The 16408-nt window shown below is 44.6% G+C and overlaps 1 protein-coding gene across 1 annotated transcript in view; it reads left to right on the plus strand.

Moving 5' to 3' along the window:
• Positions 1-16408, plus strand: part of RAB3GAP1 (RAB3 GTPase activating protein catalytic subunit 1) — a 208109-nt gene that overhangs the window by 89909 nt on the left and 101792 nt on the right. Inside the window, exon 15 of the mRNA XM_040358096.1 lies at positions 11576-11748. Within this exon, the coding sequence (XP_040214030.1) occupies positions 11576-11748 (173 nt within the window). The remainder of the gene's footprint in view (positions 1-11575; positions 11749-16408) is intronic.

Genomic DNA, 16408 nt, shown 5'->3' on the forward strand with positions numbered 1-16408 from the left:
TTAGGCTGGCGTATCTACTGATACGCCAGCCTTTCTGAATCTAGCTATTTGTCTTTCAGGAGATTGCAAGTCATGTAAAACTGCAAATGAGGAGATAATGGCGTTGGGGAAAACCTATTAGTGCAGCATTATAGCTGTCTTGTAGCAGGCTCAGGTTAAAACCTGTAAGGTCCAACAAATACAAGGTTCCCTTTAAAAACAAATCTTTGTGTTCACCCTGAATTAATAAAGCCCCTGAAATGACCACTATAATAACCACGGTTGTTAGGAAAGCATGTCTGCTTTGCTCGGTGCCTGCAGTTATCTGCAATGTGGTGACTGCTGACACCAGTTCTAGTAATTGCTGCTGTATAATCAGAAACCCACTGTATTCCTTCAAGGATAATTAGATTTTAACAACTTACAAGGGACAATAAACCTAAATTATAGTTGGGCTTATATAAAAGAGCTATTAATAGCGTTTTTCAAAATAAGTATGTAAAACTTTGTAGAAGTTATCGTGGCTAAATATTTTTGTGATGAAGTTTAGATCCAAGCAGAGGGGGGGGGGGTATTCTCTTGCACACAACAGGCTTCCTATCCTTCAGTCCCTTTCAGCTACTTCCTGTCTGGCAGAACTATATAGAGCAGTGGTTCTCAGCCTGGGGGCCGGGACCTCCTCGGAGGTCGAATGATGATTTTCCAGGGGTCACCAAATCATTGGCCATTCCTGAAGCCCGCACCGCTCTCCCAGCCTTTTTGCGGACACCCAGCAGGGCTGTCCCTGGAGCCTGTGGCCGCTCATTCAGTTGAAAGCTTGGCTGGAGGGCAGAGACTAGAGGTCAGCTGACTGGTAAAGAATGTGATGTGGGAGGGTTTGGAGGAGACCCTATCTCTTGATTTTGGCATAGGTGTCACTGCTTCAAGACACCACAAAGCCAGAGACACCGTGAGAAACATTACCTGTGATTATAGTTACCATTAAAATTCCCCTCTACAGTTCTCAGATCAGCAGATGACCTTGATCAAGAGCCCCTAAGTTGGCTGATCCCAACTCCCCGCCAGCACTGCCACTCATCCCATTCCCCCCCATCCCACCCCCCAGAAGTAAGAGAAGGAATAAAAATAGAGACTACAGGGAAGGGAGAGTAAAATTGGGGGAGGAACAAAGAAAAAGGGACGCACTTGACTATGCGAAGATAAATACGGTAACTATGAGAACCCCTGCACTAGATTCATTGATGTACAAGTCATACACCGAGGGGGGCGGTAGTGAAGGGGTTACTGTATAGGTCACACACAGTAGCAGGGTGAAGGGGTTGCTGTTCAGATGGACAGAACATGGGAGGGGAAGGGGTTAATGTACAGGTCACATGGGGGACAGTATTGGAGTTAATATGTGTTGGAGTGGAGTGGAAGGGGAGAGGTGGAAAGCTGTAGCTGCTGATCCATTCATTCTGTCCCTGAACACAATTACAGTGCCTCTCTCCTTTTCCCGTTGGAAGGGGAACAGGAGGGACCAGCACTGTAAATAGTTCAATGTGATTGCTGTGAGGACCAATCACAGCAATTGCATGATACCCCACCATTCGGATCGGCTGGGTACACAGCAATTACCCAGAGGATCGGCTGCTGAAGGGCTATTTGTCCAGTGCCGTTCCAAAATGGCACCAAGTAAATAAAGTGCAACCGAACCGCCATTGATGGGTAGGTAAGTGGTTAAAGCGGCACTTTTAATTTTCAGCCAGGGTCTGTCTGAAAATTGTGAGCTGTGCATTCTCTAATGACATACATAAAACACCCATAATCCTCTGATGGAGAGACTGTAATCTTAGCCTGGGCTCATCTGGGGGCAACGTTTTTTTTTTTATATAAACTTTTACTCAAAATAATAATGTGATCTGGTGTTGCTGACATGTGAAGTGTGAATTTTAATGATGCGTCCACTTTAATCTTTTAGTCTAGGTCTGCTTTAATGTTTCTTTTGCTGGAAAAGGTGGATTCACAAAACACATTTTGGAGATTCATTACAGCATACATACTCCATTTATTTTATGTTTTAGGAGAACAGTATGATGATAAATAGTAGCAAATTTTGAGCTTAAAGCAAACGGTGCCATAATATGCAAGGTCCACCTCACATATCGGGGGTCGCATTGCCGTTCGCTGCTTTATGGCCCATTTACACTGTTCTGAATATCACACAAATGCACCTTGCCAATGGACATGCATTGGTGCGGTCTGCTATCAACAATCTACATGCATCTATTTTGGTGCTTTGGGCAGCCCATTCAAATTAAAAGGCTGTGCGTGCGTGCGTGTGTGCACTTTAACCACTTCCTTACTGGGCACATATACCCCTTCCTGACCAGGTGAAATTTCAGCTTGTGGCACTGCGTCACTTTAACTGACAATTGCGCGGTCGTGCGACGTGGCTCCCAAACAAAATTGACGTCCTTTTTTCCCCACAAATAGAGCGTTCTCTTGGTGGTATTTGATCGCCTCTGCGTTTTTTATTTTTTGCGCTATAAACAAAAATATAGCGTCAATTTTGAAAAAAAATAAATATATTTTTTACTTGTTGCTATAATAAATATCCCAATTTAAAAAAAAAAAAATTCTCAGTCTAGGCGATACGTATACTTCTACATATTTTTGATAAAAAAAAATCGCAAGAAGCCGCCATTTGTAGTAAAAAAAAATAATAAAAAATAATAATAATTCTGTCCCCTATTTTGTAAGCGCAATAACTTTTGCGCAAACCAGACCCAAAATCTTGTGACATGTCAATCTATCACAGTGCAACTGAGATTCTGAAACCCAGCATTTCCTAGGGCAGGGGTAGGCAACCACGGCCCTCCAGCTGTTTTGAAACTACAAGTCCCATGAGAGATTGCAAGACGCTGACAATCACAGGCATGACTCTCGGAGGTATGATGGGATTTGTAGTTTCACTGCAGCTGGAGGGCAGAGGTTGCCTACCCCTGCCCTAGGAACTTGCTAGAAGGAGAGGAGCATCACTTTTTGTTTTGGTGCCATGGCCAAAAACTGGGGATAAGCTAAGTATATTTAAAGTGGTTATAAACCCTTACATCTACCCGGAGAACCAGCTATCCTCAGACGATACAAAGAGATGAAACAAATCCTCCAACATAAGTTGTACCTGTTTATCCTCTGTCTTCTCTTTTCTACAGCTGTTCAAATCCAGAATTTATACAGCTTGTCTGAGCTTTCTTAACCGCTTCAATACAGGACATTTTCACTCCCTTCTTGCCCAGACCAATTTTTTGTTTTCAGCGCTGTCGCACTTTGAATGACAATTGCGTGGTCATGCAACACTGTGCCCAAATGAAATCTTTGTTGTTTTTTTTCCCACAAATAGAGCTTTTGTTTGGTGGTATATGAAAAAAACACAATGGCCCAGATTCACAAAGCACTTACGCCGACGTATAATAAGATACGCCGACGTAAGTGCAAATGTGCGCCGTCGTATCTGTGTGCCGGACCCACAAACTAAGATGTGCCTAAAAACAGGCTTCATCCTGCTGACGTAACTTGCCTGGACGCATGGTGGCGCTCCCATTGATTAGCCATTCAAATATACAAATGAGTGAAATACGGCGATTCACGAACATACGTGCGCCCGACGCAGTGCGCGTAAGTTGTACGTCCGGCGTAAAGTTATTCCCCATAAAGGAGGTGTAACCCAGCAGCAGACATACAAAGGTCTGCACCAGGGAACACAAGCTGGCGTATTTTACGTTGGACGTGTCTGGCTGGGTGTAGGTTACGTTCACGCCGTACGCAGTGATCCGGCGTAGTTTAGGCAGTTGTTCCAACGTGGTTGTGAGCATGCGCAGTGGGATGCGTCCACGTCTCGGCGCATGCGCAGTTCGTGATTCGTATCTGTCTGGCGCTCGGCCCATCATTTGCATGGCTCACACCCACTTCCACCTAAGCCGGCGTACGCCTTCGAAACCCAGCGCAGCGTTTGGAGCACTGGCTTGGTGAATTCCTTCCTTGCCTCTCTGCGCTGCGTTGGCGTAGCGTACATTGTTTGCGCTACAGCGGCGTAATGTGCGCCCGCTCTCTGTGAATCTGGGCCAATATTTTTTACTTTTTGATTTAATAAATATCACAATTTTTTTTAAAAGTAAAAATGTTTTTCCTCAGGTTAGACAGTTACATATTATTCTACATTTTTTTGGTAAAAAATAATTGCAATAAGCGTTAGGTTGGTTTGCGCAAATGTTATAGCATCTACAAAATAAGGGATAGAATTATGGCATTTTTATTTATTTATATTTTTTTACTAGTAGTGGCCGCGATCTGTAATTTTTATTGGGACGGACACATCGGACACTTTTGACACGTTTTTGGGACCATTCACATTTATACAGCAATCGGTGCTATAAAACTGCACTGATTACTGTGTAAATGTGACTGGAAGGGAAGGGGTTAACATTAGGGGGCAATGAAGGGGTTAATATGTTCCCTAGTGAGTGATTCTAACTGTAGGGGGAGGGGACTCACAAGGAGAGGAGACCGATCAGTGTTCCTCTGTACTGGGAACACAACATTGGTCTCCTCACCGCTGACTGGACATGGATCTGTGTGTTTACACTCACAGATCCATGTCCTGCCATGATTGCAGGCAATTGCGGGTGCCCGGCACGCATTGGGCCCCGAGCGATGCGGCGGGTGTGTGCCCCCTAGCCACCCAGGAAGCCCAGGACGTCACATGACGTCCACCCTGAGGGAGGGAGGGTTCCCGCCAACGTCATTTCACAAAGACTCGGTAGGGAAGTGGTTAAAGCAGGGAAAGTGGAACGTAGGATAGCTGAGAACTGATTGGAGGGAAGGGACACACCCCCTTCACATAGTAACAGAGCTGAGGCTGTCAATCGCAGGCTGTGTGTTGAAGATTCCTCCTCTCTCACCTTTTTTCTTTTGGGGTCAGGAAAAATTGTTAGAAGTGAATCATGCGAGGCAGACAGAAATGACACTTGGTACTCTGGATTGAGACAAGTACACAATATTGCTTTGTTCATATTTTATGTCTAAGGTTTACAACCACATTAGGGTCTCTTACTACACCCCACAGTTTTTTTTTGTTTTGCTATCATTGATAGGGCAGGGGGCCGTAATAATTAAAAATAAAATGTATTACTGCTTGGTCTGCATTAAGTGCTTTGCAGTGCAAATATCTCAACAAACGACATTTCTGTGTAGGATCGATTAGTCAGTAAAATGGGAGAATAGGTTCAAGGGTCTGAATACATTTGCAAGGTACTGTATACATTAATATTATGATATATGAAAGGACTATGAACTTGTGCTTTTGTAAATGTCGCTGAACTCCTCAGAGAATCCTGACACCCTTATAATTTACAGCATGAGGCACATTACCCTGTGTATTATGTATGATATAGTAAGTCTATGCTATAAAAAAAAATATATGAAAGAGATACTGATTGCATCTGCATTTATTTTATAGTTTGTATAGCTGTCAAAGCAAGAAAGCAAAATATATTAGAACAGTAAAAATAATAGGGATGTTCCACCCCAAAAATATATTAAAAGCCAGCAGCTACAAATACTGCAGCTGCTGACTTTTAATATAAGGACACTTACCTGTCCTGGAGTCCAGCGCCGATCGCAGCAGAGCACGAGCGATCGCTCGTCACCCTGCTGCTCCCCCCTCCATCCACGCTCAGGGAACCAGGAAGTGAAGCGATGCGGCTTCACTGCCCGGTTCCCTACGGCGCATGCGCGAGTCGCGCCGCGCCCGCCGATTGGCTCCCGCTGTGTGCTGGGAGCCGAGTGTTCCCAGCACACAACGTGGAGGGGGGGGGGGCGACGGGATGTGACGCAATGCCCGTCTTTTGCCCGTGAATGCCGGGCCGGAAGTGGGTGCAAATACCTGTCTTTAGACAGGTATCTGCACCCCCCTCCCCCCTGAAAGGTGTCAAATGTGACACCGGAGGGGGGGAGGGTTCCGATCAGCGGGACTCCACTTTAGGGTGGAGAACCGCTTTAAGGCTCGGTTATGCCATGCGAAAACCCGTGCGAATCCAGCACAAGTTCCTGCATCGCATGGGACTCGCAGGCAGTTCACACTGCCTTATGCGAACCTCTGGGAGTGTCAATACAAAGTTAAAGCAGAGTTCCACCCAAAAGTTGGCATGTAATTTTTTTGGGGGGGGGGGCTTCGGTAGGAGTGGGACTTCCCACTTCCTCCTTCTGCCCAGGGACCACCTTGGCGACTTCTCTTCTCGCCTTAGGCGGCCCCTCCCTTTAGGCGATCTCCAGGCATACGTGACAGGTCCCAGGAGATTGCCTGTCCATTCATAGAGCGCAGCGCGACTTGCACAGTGAGTGCCCGGCTGTGAAGCCGAAAGCTGTCACGGCCGGATGCCCACACTATGAATGGAGGCGCCGGAGGGGGGGAGAGGAGAGGAGCGGAGCGGAGCTCCAGGCATCCACGTCGCTGGACCGTGGAGCAGGTAAGTGTCTGTTTATTAAAAGTCAGCAGCTACACTTTTTGTAGCTGCTGACTTTTAATAAACCTAAAAAAAGGCTGGAACTCCCCTTTAAAGTAATACTAAAGCTTTGTTTATATAAAATAACAAACATGTCATACTTACCTCCACTGTGCAGATCGCTTTGCATGGAGTGCCCCCGATCGTCCTCTTCTGGGGGCCCTCGGCGGCTCCTCCCCGAATTAGATAACCCCCTAGGAGAAGCGCTCTGCCAAGGGGGTTACCTTGCGGGCACGCTCCTGTGTCATACACTCGGCGTCCATAGCCGCCAAGTGTATGACTCGGCCCCGACGCCCGCGTCTTTGGATTTAATTGATGGCAGCGGGAGCCAATAGCTGCGCTTCTATCAATCTATCCAATCAAAGCTGGGACTCCATGGAGAAAAGGACGGCAGGGAAACGCCCACGGAATTTCGAGCCTCGGGTAAGTAAAACAGGGGGGGCCGGACACTGCAAGGTGTTTTTTCACCCTAAAATTGAACTTCTGCTTTAAAGCGGAGTTCCACCTAAAAATGGAACTTCCGCTTAATCCACTCCTTGCCCCCTTACATGCCACATTTGGCAGGTCATTTTTTTGGGTGGGGGAGTGGGGGCTTCAGGAGGAGTAGGACTTCCTGTCCCACTTCCTCCTTCCGCCGAGGGGCTGGTAAGGCGAATAGCTTAATCGTTTTATTGCAGCCCCTCCCTGTAGACGAGCACCTGTCCAATTGGACGGCGCTCGCGCATGCGCAGTGGGTGCCCGGCCGTGAAGCCGAAAGCTGTCACTGCCAGGTGCCCACACTAGGAATGAAGACGCCGGCCGGCGAGGGGGGGCGAGGAGCGGAACCCCGGTCGGCGCGTCGCTGGAACCGTGGAGCAGGTAAGTGTCTGTTTATTAAAAGCCAGCAGCTACACTTTTTGTAGCTGCTGACTTTTAATAAACTTAAAAAAAGGCTGGAACACCCCTTTAAGTGAAGGTGAGCTCCTGACAAGCCACATTTGGCATGTCATCTTTTGGGGGGGGGGGGGGGGAAGCAGAAACCCTCTTTTTAGAGGGTTCCAGCTCCCACTTCCTCCCTGGGCGCCGGAAGGAAGTTCACATCTCCCTCTTGGCAATCGTCTGGGACACGTCACAGGTCCCAGGTGATTGTCCGGCCAATCACGGCGTGCAGCGCGGCTCGCACAGTCGCAGTGCGTGCCCGGCTGTGAAACCACAGTCGGGCGTCCACAGTCACGATCCCGACGCACGCAGAGAGGAGGTGGTGACAAGTGGGGCTTCGTACTCCTGCATCGCTGGAACCTGGAACAGGTGAGAGTCTGATTATTAAAAGTCAGCAGCTGCACTTTTTGTAGCTGCTGACTTTTATATTGGTGGAACTCCGCTTTAATGCATAGGATGCATTAAGTTGAAAAAACACGAAGGTTTACAACCCCTTTTATGACACCCCCAGATTGTGTAAACTGACCATTTGTACCTGAATCGGATGGCATGGGTGTGAACTGTTTTAGTAGATTTCCCCCAATATACAGTAACTTGTTCACCTGGACCTCATTTTGCAATATCGGTTTCGATATCCGTCTGGAGTTTCTTGATAAACTGTCTGCTTGTGTTTCATTGTTACTGATAGAAGGACCCAATTAAGGTGGGCAGCAATCACTAAAGCTGATTGCATTACATAATATAGTTATTATTTATCGGAGAGCGGTTGCAGACGAGATCCGCCACCCACCCATAGCTGTCAGAAGTATATCATCTACTGTATGTCTTTTATTATTCTGCCGTTGACAACGAAGGATTGACGACCTTAGCTTTTTTTTTTTTTTTTTTTTTTTTTTACACTAGAAAAATTCCTCTTTTGCTTTTCTAATGTTTGTCGCAAATGATGGTTTATGATCTGGTTTTATAACCATTATATACTTTTCCATTATATAGAGTGGTGAGGAGTCGTTCAACCAGCATAGGCTTTCCTTTTATTTCAATCTGCGATCAGAGCACTATTCGTCTAATGTATAATAATTCTGGGGCACCGTTGAAAAGCAGCAGAGGACCTGAGACTTATGAGAGTATATAAGCTAAGATAGGCAATCATGCGACTTGTCAAGGAAGAAAAAAATCCTGTACGGCCGCACACCATTGAAGGCATCTTTTTTGATATATTGTGTAGCAGATGAAATCCAATACAGTCACTTCATGTTACAGAAAACAGGAAAAGCTGTTGACGCGTTTCACACCATATGAAGGTGCTTAATCATGGCACCTTCTATGATTAGCTATGATTAAGCACCATCATACGGTGTGAAATGCATCAGAAGCTTTTCCTGTTTTCTGTAATATGAAGTGACTGTATTGGATTTCATCTGCTACACAAGATATCAATAAAGATGCCTTCAACGGTGTGCGGCCGTCCAGGATTTTTTCTTCCTTCCTGGTTCATTGCAGAGCCAGCACCTGTAAGTTCCTAAAAGGGTGTGTGCTGAGGACTGGGGCTTAGAGCGGCAATCCTTCCCTATGCGACTTGTCAAGCAGGAGAAAGGTTGTTGTTTATCAGTTGAATTTTAGAAAAAGATCATCTTAACCACATCACTACCGCGTCATTGTAAAATGACGGCGGCAGGAACCCCTCCTCGATCCGGGTGGACGTCATATGACGTCCTGCGTTCCCGGCGATCTAGGGCGCACGCCTTTACTTCCTCAAATCTATCTGCCCTTAGCTCAGGTATAGCAGGAACAAAGATTGTCTCTGGGCAGCTGCACTCTGAACAAATTGTAGCCTTTTATTAAAAGGACAGCACTACAAGTCACAGCAAAATAAAATCTGACTGCTAACACGTTTCGCACTGAAACTAGTGCTTAGTCAATGACTAAGCACTAGTTTCAGTGCGAAACGCATCAGCAGTCAGATTTTATTTTGCTGTGACTTGTAGTGCTGTCCTTTTAATAAAAGGCTACAATTTGTTCAGAGTGCAGCTGCCCAGAGACCATCTTTGTTCCTGCTATACCTGAGCTAAGGGCAGATAGATTTGAGGAAGTAAACACATTTGCCCTTACTTTGTGTTCAGTGTTCCGCCTATGACGATCGCCCTCTCATTCGTGATAGACGAACGAGAGGACAAGAGGGCGATCGTGATAGGCGGAAAACAGAACACAGTGTTTACTGGGAAACCGAATGTTCTGCCTATCACGGAACGGCACAAGGAGGAGTGCGAGTTTTTAAAACTGCACGGCCGCTGTCTGAATATATCACGGACTCGGGTACACAAATCAGATTCTGCAATGGGCAGCCTGCAAAGGTAACGGGATCTGCCGGGGGAACCAACTGGACCCTGCCATGGTCGAGTTAAAGAGCTGCAAATGGGCACAGTGAGATCAGGCTGCAAATGGGCACAGTGAGGTCAGGCTGCAAATGGGCACAGTGAGGCTGCAAATGGGAATTGTTGACCCTCTTTTCCACTTACAGTAGCTGCTGCATTCTCACCCTCGGCTTATACTCGAGTCAGGGCCATTCGAAGACATTTGGGGGCCCCAAGCAAAAAAAAAAATTTCAGGTTGAGAAGGGGGGGAGGGGGGGGGGGGTGGTTGGCGGCTTACCTCTATCCTCTGCCTCACACGCACACGCCGGCATATGTTGAGTGAGTGAGTGATTGAAGAACTTATATAGCGCAGCACATGCGAACTAAATCGCCTCTGGGCGCTCGTGTTGGTATCGGCACAGGGGCCCCAGCCGCATCGCTGCGTCCTCCTGCAGTCCGGTCGGCCGTGTACCATAACCGCTGGGTGCAGGAGGTTCAGTTTGCTGTTCCCGGGGCCGGACTGAAAGGAAGTGAACACTCAGTGTGTGCACTTCCTGTCAGTCCAGGCGGGAACAGGAACCTGATTCTCCTGTACCGCGCAGTTATGGTACGCAGCCGACCGGACTGCAGGAGGACGCAGCGGTGGGGCAAGGGCCCTCCCTGCTGGGGCCCCTGGCCAGCTCGGGGGCCCCAGGCAAATGCTTGCTTTGCCTGTCGGGTTCCGACGGGCCTGACTCGAGTCAATGCGTTTTCCCAGTTTTTTGTGGTAAAGTTAGGTACCTTGGCTTATACTCGGGTTGGCTTATACTCGAGTATATACGGTACTTTCCTATTTATTTACTAATGCTAGCAGCATAATGGTTAAAAATAGACTGTCAATTGAGAGAGTGAAGTTCCACTGGAGTTTCTTCATGCAACAGAACAACCTCTATAGGGTAAAATAGTTCATTTAAAATGTTAATAATTTATTAACAGTTGCATGTAGATGATGTTCCCAATGTATACAGCATAGTCCTGTTATCAGCCACACTTCTGGGTGTTGGCTCGTATTGCTTGAATGTCTACGTGTTTCATTGTAAAGACTTCATCAGGGGTTCCCAATAATTGAAATGCATTGTCATTACCCGTGGTGGTAAAGAGCTTGACAGAGAAGCATACAGAAAAGAATGAGCTCTTAATGTTTTTTTGAGATGTGCGTTTGTGCCAGTTATCTAAATTTTTCGATGTTGACACATACAGACACACACACACTCCTAAGAGGGAAATGTATAGGAACATGCAATTACACAAGTTGTTTGCAAATTATGCAAATGTAGTATGCAAATCGGAGCAATTAGAGGCTCATGGCCTGTTCTCTATCGCAGCGTGTGATTATTGTAATTACAGGTTATCAATAAAGTTTAGTTTCAGCATCAATGCAGTATTGGTATTCAGCTAGTTTCGTCAAGAGAAAAGTTTAATCCTGACTTAAGATTTTTTATTTCCTCCGTTCTGTTCTTTAGAGGCTTATAGCCGTTCCTCCTTTGCGGAAAAACTCCTGATCGTTCAGAATGAAATAATTTTTTGGTACAATAAGCAGATCCATATTCATAAGGGGGCTCTCTGTATCTTTAAATGAGATGTTGGATTTTTTTTTATTTTCCGGAGAGCGGTTCAGGAATTTTGCATATTTTCAGCCATCTGTCCTTGGCGATCAGAAGGACTCATTTGTGATGCAACAATGCTCAAATGATTGTAAAGTACTTGAATTATGTATGTTGGATGTGATTGTTTCTCTGTTCACAGAACCTGTACAGCCAGCTTAAATCGGCACCGGCGGACAGCCTAACCTACAAGCTGGCTCTGTGCCTGTGCATGGTCAACTTCTACCATGGAGGGGTGCGAGGTGTGGCACATTTATGGCAGGAGTTCGTACTGGAGATGCGCTTTCGATGGGAGAACAATCATATGATTTCAGGGTGGGTACCCCTAGCTCTCTATTACAATGTGTCCTGTGTATATGGAAGGTCCACTATTTTTTTAAAGAACACATTTTTTAGGCCCCTTTCACACGGACGGCTGTTTTGCCGCAGTTAAAGCGGTTCTCCACCCTAAAGTGAAGTCGCGCTGATCGCACCAAACCGCATGTAACGAAATCGCAGCTAAACGCTGTGTGTGAAAGGGGCCATAGGAAAGCATTGTGTGCTTTTAGCTGCGGTAGAAAACGGCAAAATCTGCAGCTAAAAGCACCATTCGATCTGTCCGTGTGAAAGGGGCCTTAAAGTTTTTTGAAACAAATTCAGACATGCAAGTTGGTAATGCAAGTCATGTACAGCATTGAAACACAAGCCTACTGTGAATTGGAGAGACCCTGTTGTGTTGTGATTTACATGATAGGGCAATCTAGGTATGAATAATGTCATCGCAATCGTTCTAAAATAAAGAAATAATATTTACCAATGGTATGAAAAGCTATGTGAGCAAGGAGCCAGTGTCTTGGACAGAGAAATGTGAGGAAAACAAAGGAAAGGGATAGAAAAAGGAAGCAAGGGAGGACTCCAAAACGGGATCTCACCAGAGTTACCAACAGCATAGCCAAAGTTCTGCAAGCTATTATAGATATCATAGAATAAATAAATAAAATGTACCAATGGTACAAAAACTTACGCGAGCAAAGAGCCAGTGTCTTGGACAGAGAAATGTGAGGAAAACAAAATAAAGAGATAGAAAATGTGAGCAAGGAAGAGAGGACACCGGACCAGGAGATCACCAGATCTTCCGGCAGTTCTTAAAGTGGAGTTCCACCCATTTTTTTATGTTTGTCTGTGCTGCATGCCCTAATCTCATAGTGTTCAGAATGGACAATTTTTATTTATTTTGTTGCATGTAAATACCTTTATTTTGTAGTCCTTCATTACTTCCTCCTCCTTATTAGCCTAGGCTATTAAGTCGCAAGGGTTTCTGGGATAGGCATCATGTATCCCAGTAGTCCTTGCAAATAGCCTATTTGCATAGATAAGGGGCGGCAACTTCCTCTGACACTCCCGTTGCTATGGAAACCTGACTGCAACCTATTACATCGCTTGTGCAGCACTGAGCATGTGCGAGCTCTGCAAGGCTGAAATCCAGGAAGTCATACAGTCTGGCTTCATGATGCCCACACTTAAGATGGCCACTGTCTATTTCTAGATTATAAACTAACTAAATGCTCCAACAACCTAACAAAACTGACCTTAGTTTACAGACAAACTTTACTGGACTACATTAAGCTTGTGTATTACAGGGGTATTTATATTTTAAAAAGTGAAATTGTGGGTGGAACTCCCCTTTTAAAGCCATTATAGGAAGGATAGAATAAATTGATAACATTTACCAGTGGTACAAAAACCTATGCGAGCAAGGAGCCAGTATCTTGGACAGAGAGATTGGAGTAGAGCAAATGAAAGAGATGGAAAAAGTAAGGAAGGAAGGGAGATCACGAGAGCTACCAGCATCCTAGCCGAAGTTCTGCAAGCTATTATAGGAAAGATAGAATAAATACAATTTACCAATGGTACGAAAACCTATGCAATCAAGGACCCAGTGTCTTGGACAGAGAAATGTGAGGGAAAACAAAAGAAAAAGATAGAAAAATTAAGCAAGGGAGTACTCCGGACCAGGGGATCACCAGAACTGCCAGCTGCATAGCCAAGCAATTATAGGAAAGATAGCACTTTGGTTAAAGTAGAATAGTGAGTCAGAAAATACCCAAGTCACAAAAATTTCGGGTACCCTTCGAAGAGGTTAGCAGTTATTTTTTCCATCCTCATGAATGATAGAATTAAGTTCCTCCACATAATTAATGGTGGGAACAGTAGTCTTCCAGTGTCTATGGCTTTAGATCTTGCCTATTTACCTTGAGCTTATAGCTTATAAAATATAAATGCCTTTATTGTATATAATGGACCCATCCACCCTGTCATGGAAGGAGAACTCTCCACAAGAGGTTTTAAGCCAGATGAACAAACTACCTGTCTAATTGGAGAGGGTCCAAAATCCATTCAGTAGAGGAATTTTCGTATAATAAATACCTGGAATAAACTCAAGATTGCCAACAATCTGCTTGAGAGGGCCGATTGAAAGGTCTACTTTATGGTAGCAATCTGTATTCCATCTGACCCTTTCTGAGCTGGGCAGAGCCATTCACAGGGAATTTTGTATATTACCGTATTAATGAATACAAACCTTCCTCTGACTGAGGTGAAGAGTCGGCCGGATGACATCATCATCTCTAATTCAGCCATTCAAAGGAAGCTTTGTATTCATTCATAGAAAAAAAAAGCTTCCTGTGAATGGCTGAACAGCGATCAACCTGACTTGATATTGTATCCGGGAGCAGGGTAGCTAATTCCCATCCTGCTGCTGGAACAAAGAGCTGAATAATAGCTGAGGCTACGTATAGTTCATATAGCACACAGCTGGCACGTCTATTAGTGAAGGTAATAATTTGTCTGAACCAGCTTGATCCAAATGAACTATTTAAACTTCACTAATAGCTGGAGATCGGCTTTACCTTGGAATATTTCTGTTAATGCTGGTCACTTTTGTTACCAATACTGTTCAGTAATTTTTATTTTTTGTGTTGGATCTTTTCAAAATATCTTTTTTCATTTAACAGTTATGTTGACAATGTTTTTTTCAGACTGCAAGTGAGAGAAAATATTCAGCAGAGACGCATACACCAATTAAAAGCTGATTATTTTGGGTTTATTTTTTCGATTATTTAATACAGTATATAACACAGGATTTTCAAAGGCAAAATGCAAAGTAAAGTGTCACTTTTGGGCTGACTGATGGTCAGTGGTGGCTGGTGGTAAATGTTTGGGGGTGGCAAACAGTGCACCCACAGACACCCCCCCCCCGGTCCGGTCAGTCGGTTCCGAAGAACTTACCCCATCTATGGTGACAGGCGGCGGGTGTCACAAGCGGCTTCCCCTTCTCTCTTCCGTGGGCATCATGGCGGCTTCTGTCTCCTCCCTCCTCCTCTGCCACCAGAGGAACGCTTCTCCTTTCGGCCTTTGCCTTCTCCTTTCGGCCCACACAACTGGGTAGGCTCGGTTTGCAGTGCTCTGCAACTTGAGCCTACCCTTTTTTGAGGCTAATTGGAGCCTCTGGCTCTCTAATCACGTGCTTCAAAACCCCCCCCATTGGAATTCATGCAACTGATGTCCTGCATGGGGGCCGGACGCACAGATAGAGGGGGGCACCCATGCACCCTTAATGGATGGGCAGCCAGCCCCTGCTGATGGTATTACTGTATATTAAAGCGGAGTTCCGGCCACAATTTCACTTTTTAAATATAAATACCCCTGTAATACACAAGCTTAATGTATTCTAGTAAAGTTAGTCTGTAAACTAAGGTCCGTTTTGTTAGGTTGTTACAGCATTTAGACACTTTATAAAATAGAAATTGACTGGGGCCATCTTAAGTGTGGGCATCATGAAGCCAGACTGTATGACTTCCTGGATTTCAGCCTTGCAAATCTAGCACATGCTCAGTACTGCACAAGCAGTGTCAGATCAGGTTTCAGCACCTGTGCTGTCCAAGTCACATGATTCTTTGAGACTGGGGAATGCACAGACTCCTGGAAAGTTACACCCACTACATTCCCAGGAGTCTGTGCGGTGTAGGTTAAGAAGCTTAAGCACCTAGGTGCAGGAAGTGGGAAGATTAACTATTCTGCATAGCAACAACACTTTGAAGGCATCTAAAAAAAAGAAAAAATTTCATAAAGGATTAATGACATTTTTTTAAAACTACTGATGTAATGTTATATTTATGGGTGGAACTCCACTTTAACAAGCTTTTTACTGGGTTGAAATCTTTGTAAAATTATTATGCAATATTTCATAATTCCCTTACTAAAATTATTATTATTTTTTAAGTACGTTTCTAGTTCTAGCAATATCAAATAAAATATGCTTAAAACCACTCTACATTTTCTTTAAAATTCCTTTTTCATTATTACCAAACACATTAAACACTCGGAAAATGATGTAAATGTAAGACAATTTATAAACAGACTGTGTACAGAAAAGGATCTGTTTATTACAGATGTTCAGCCTGCCCACGCACAGTGATTTTTCGGTTTCAGACCAAACAATCTTATTTTCAAACCATTTTTTAAATGTGTGTTTTTTTTTTTATTAAATCTGAACTCAACATCAATCTTGTGTTTTTTTTTAATTTTTTTACAGTGCTGCCAAAGCTGTAAGTCCAGTCAGGTGACAGCTTCGACCTGCCAACTATACAATAATAGTATATGTTAATAACGTTTCAAGAGTTTGGCAGAACTTAAAAGGAATTAAAATTAAAGTAGTAAAAGAAAAAACAGGACCTCAGTGCAACAAGGAGGCATTGCCCAATTACAAACCTTTATATTGTTTTTTTGCGTGAACTCCATGTAGATGAGCATTGCAGTGCAAAGTTATTTGCGCCCCTTCAATGCACATCTGCAACGCATCTTCATTTTATTATTGTGCACAGCAATGAACAGATGTATATGCTCTTTGTGTTGTCCCTTGCTGAAATTTTTTTGCATGTTCTAAGGTGCTCTTATTATCCATTTAAAATAATATACATTGATCTGCTTTAAAGCC

This window comes from Rana temporaria, chromosome 6, assembly GCF_905171775.1.
Source record: "Rana temporaria chromosome 6, aRanTem1.1, whole genome shotgun sequence".
In the NCBI taxonomy this organism is placed as follows: domain Eukaryota; kingdom Metazoa; phylum Chordata; class Amphibia; order Anura; family Ranidae; genus Rana; species Rana temporaria.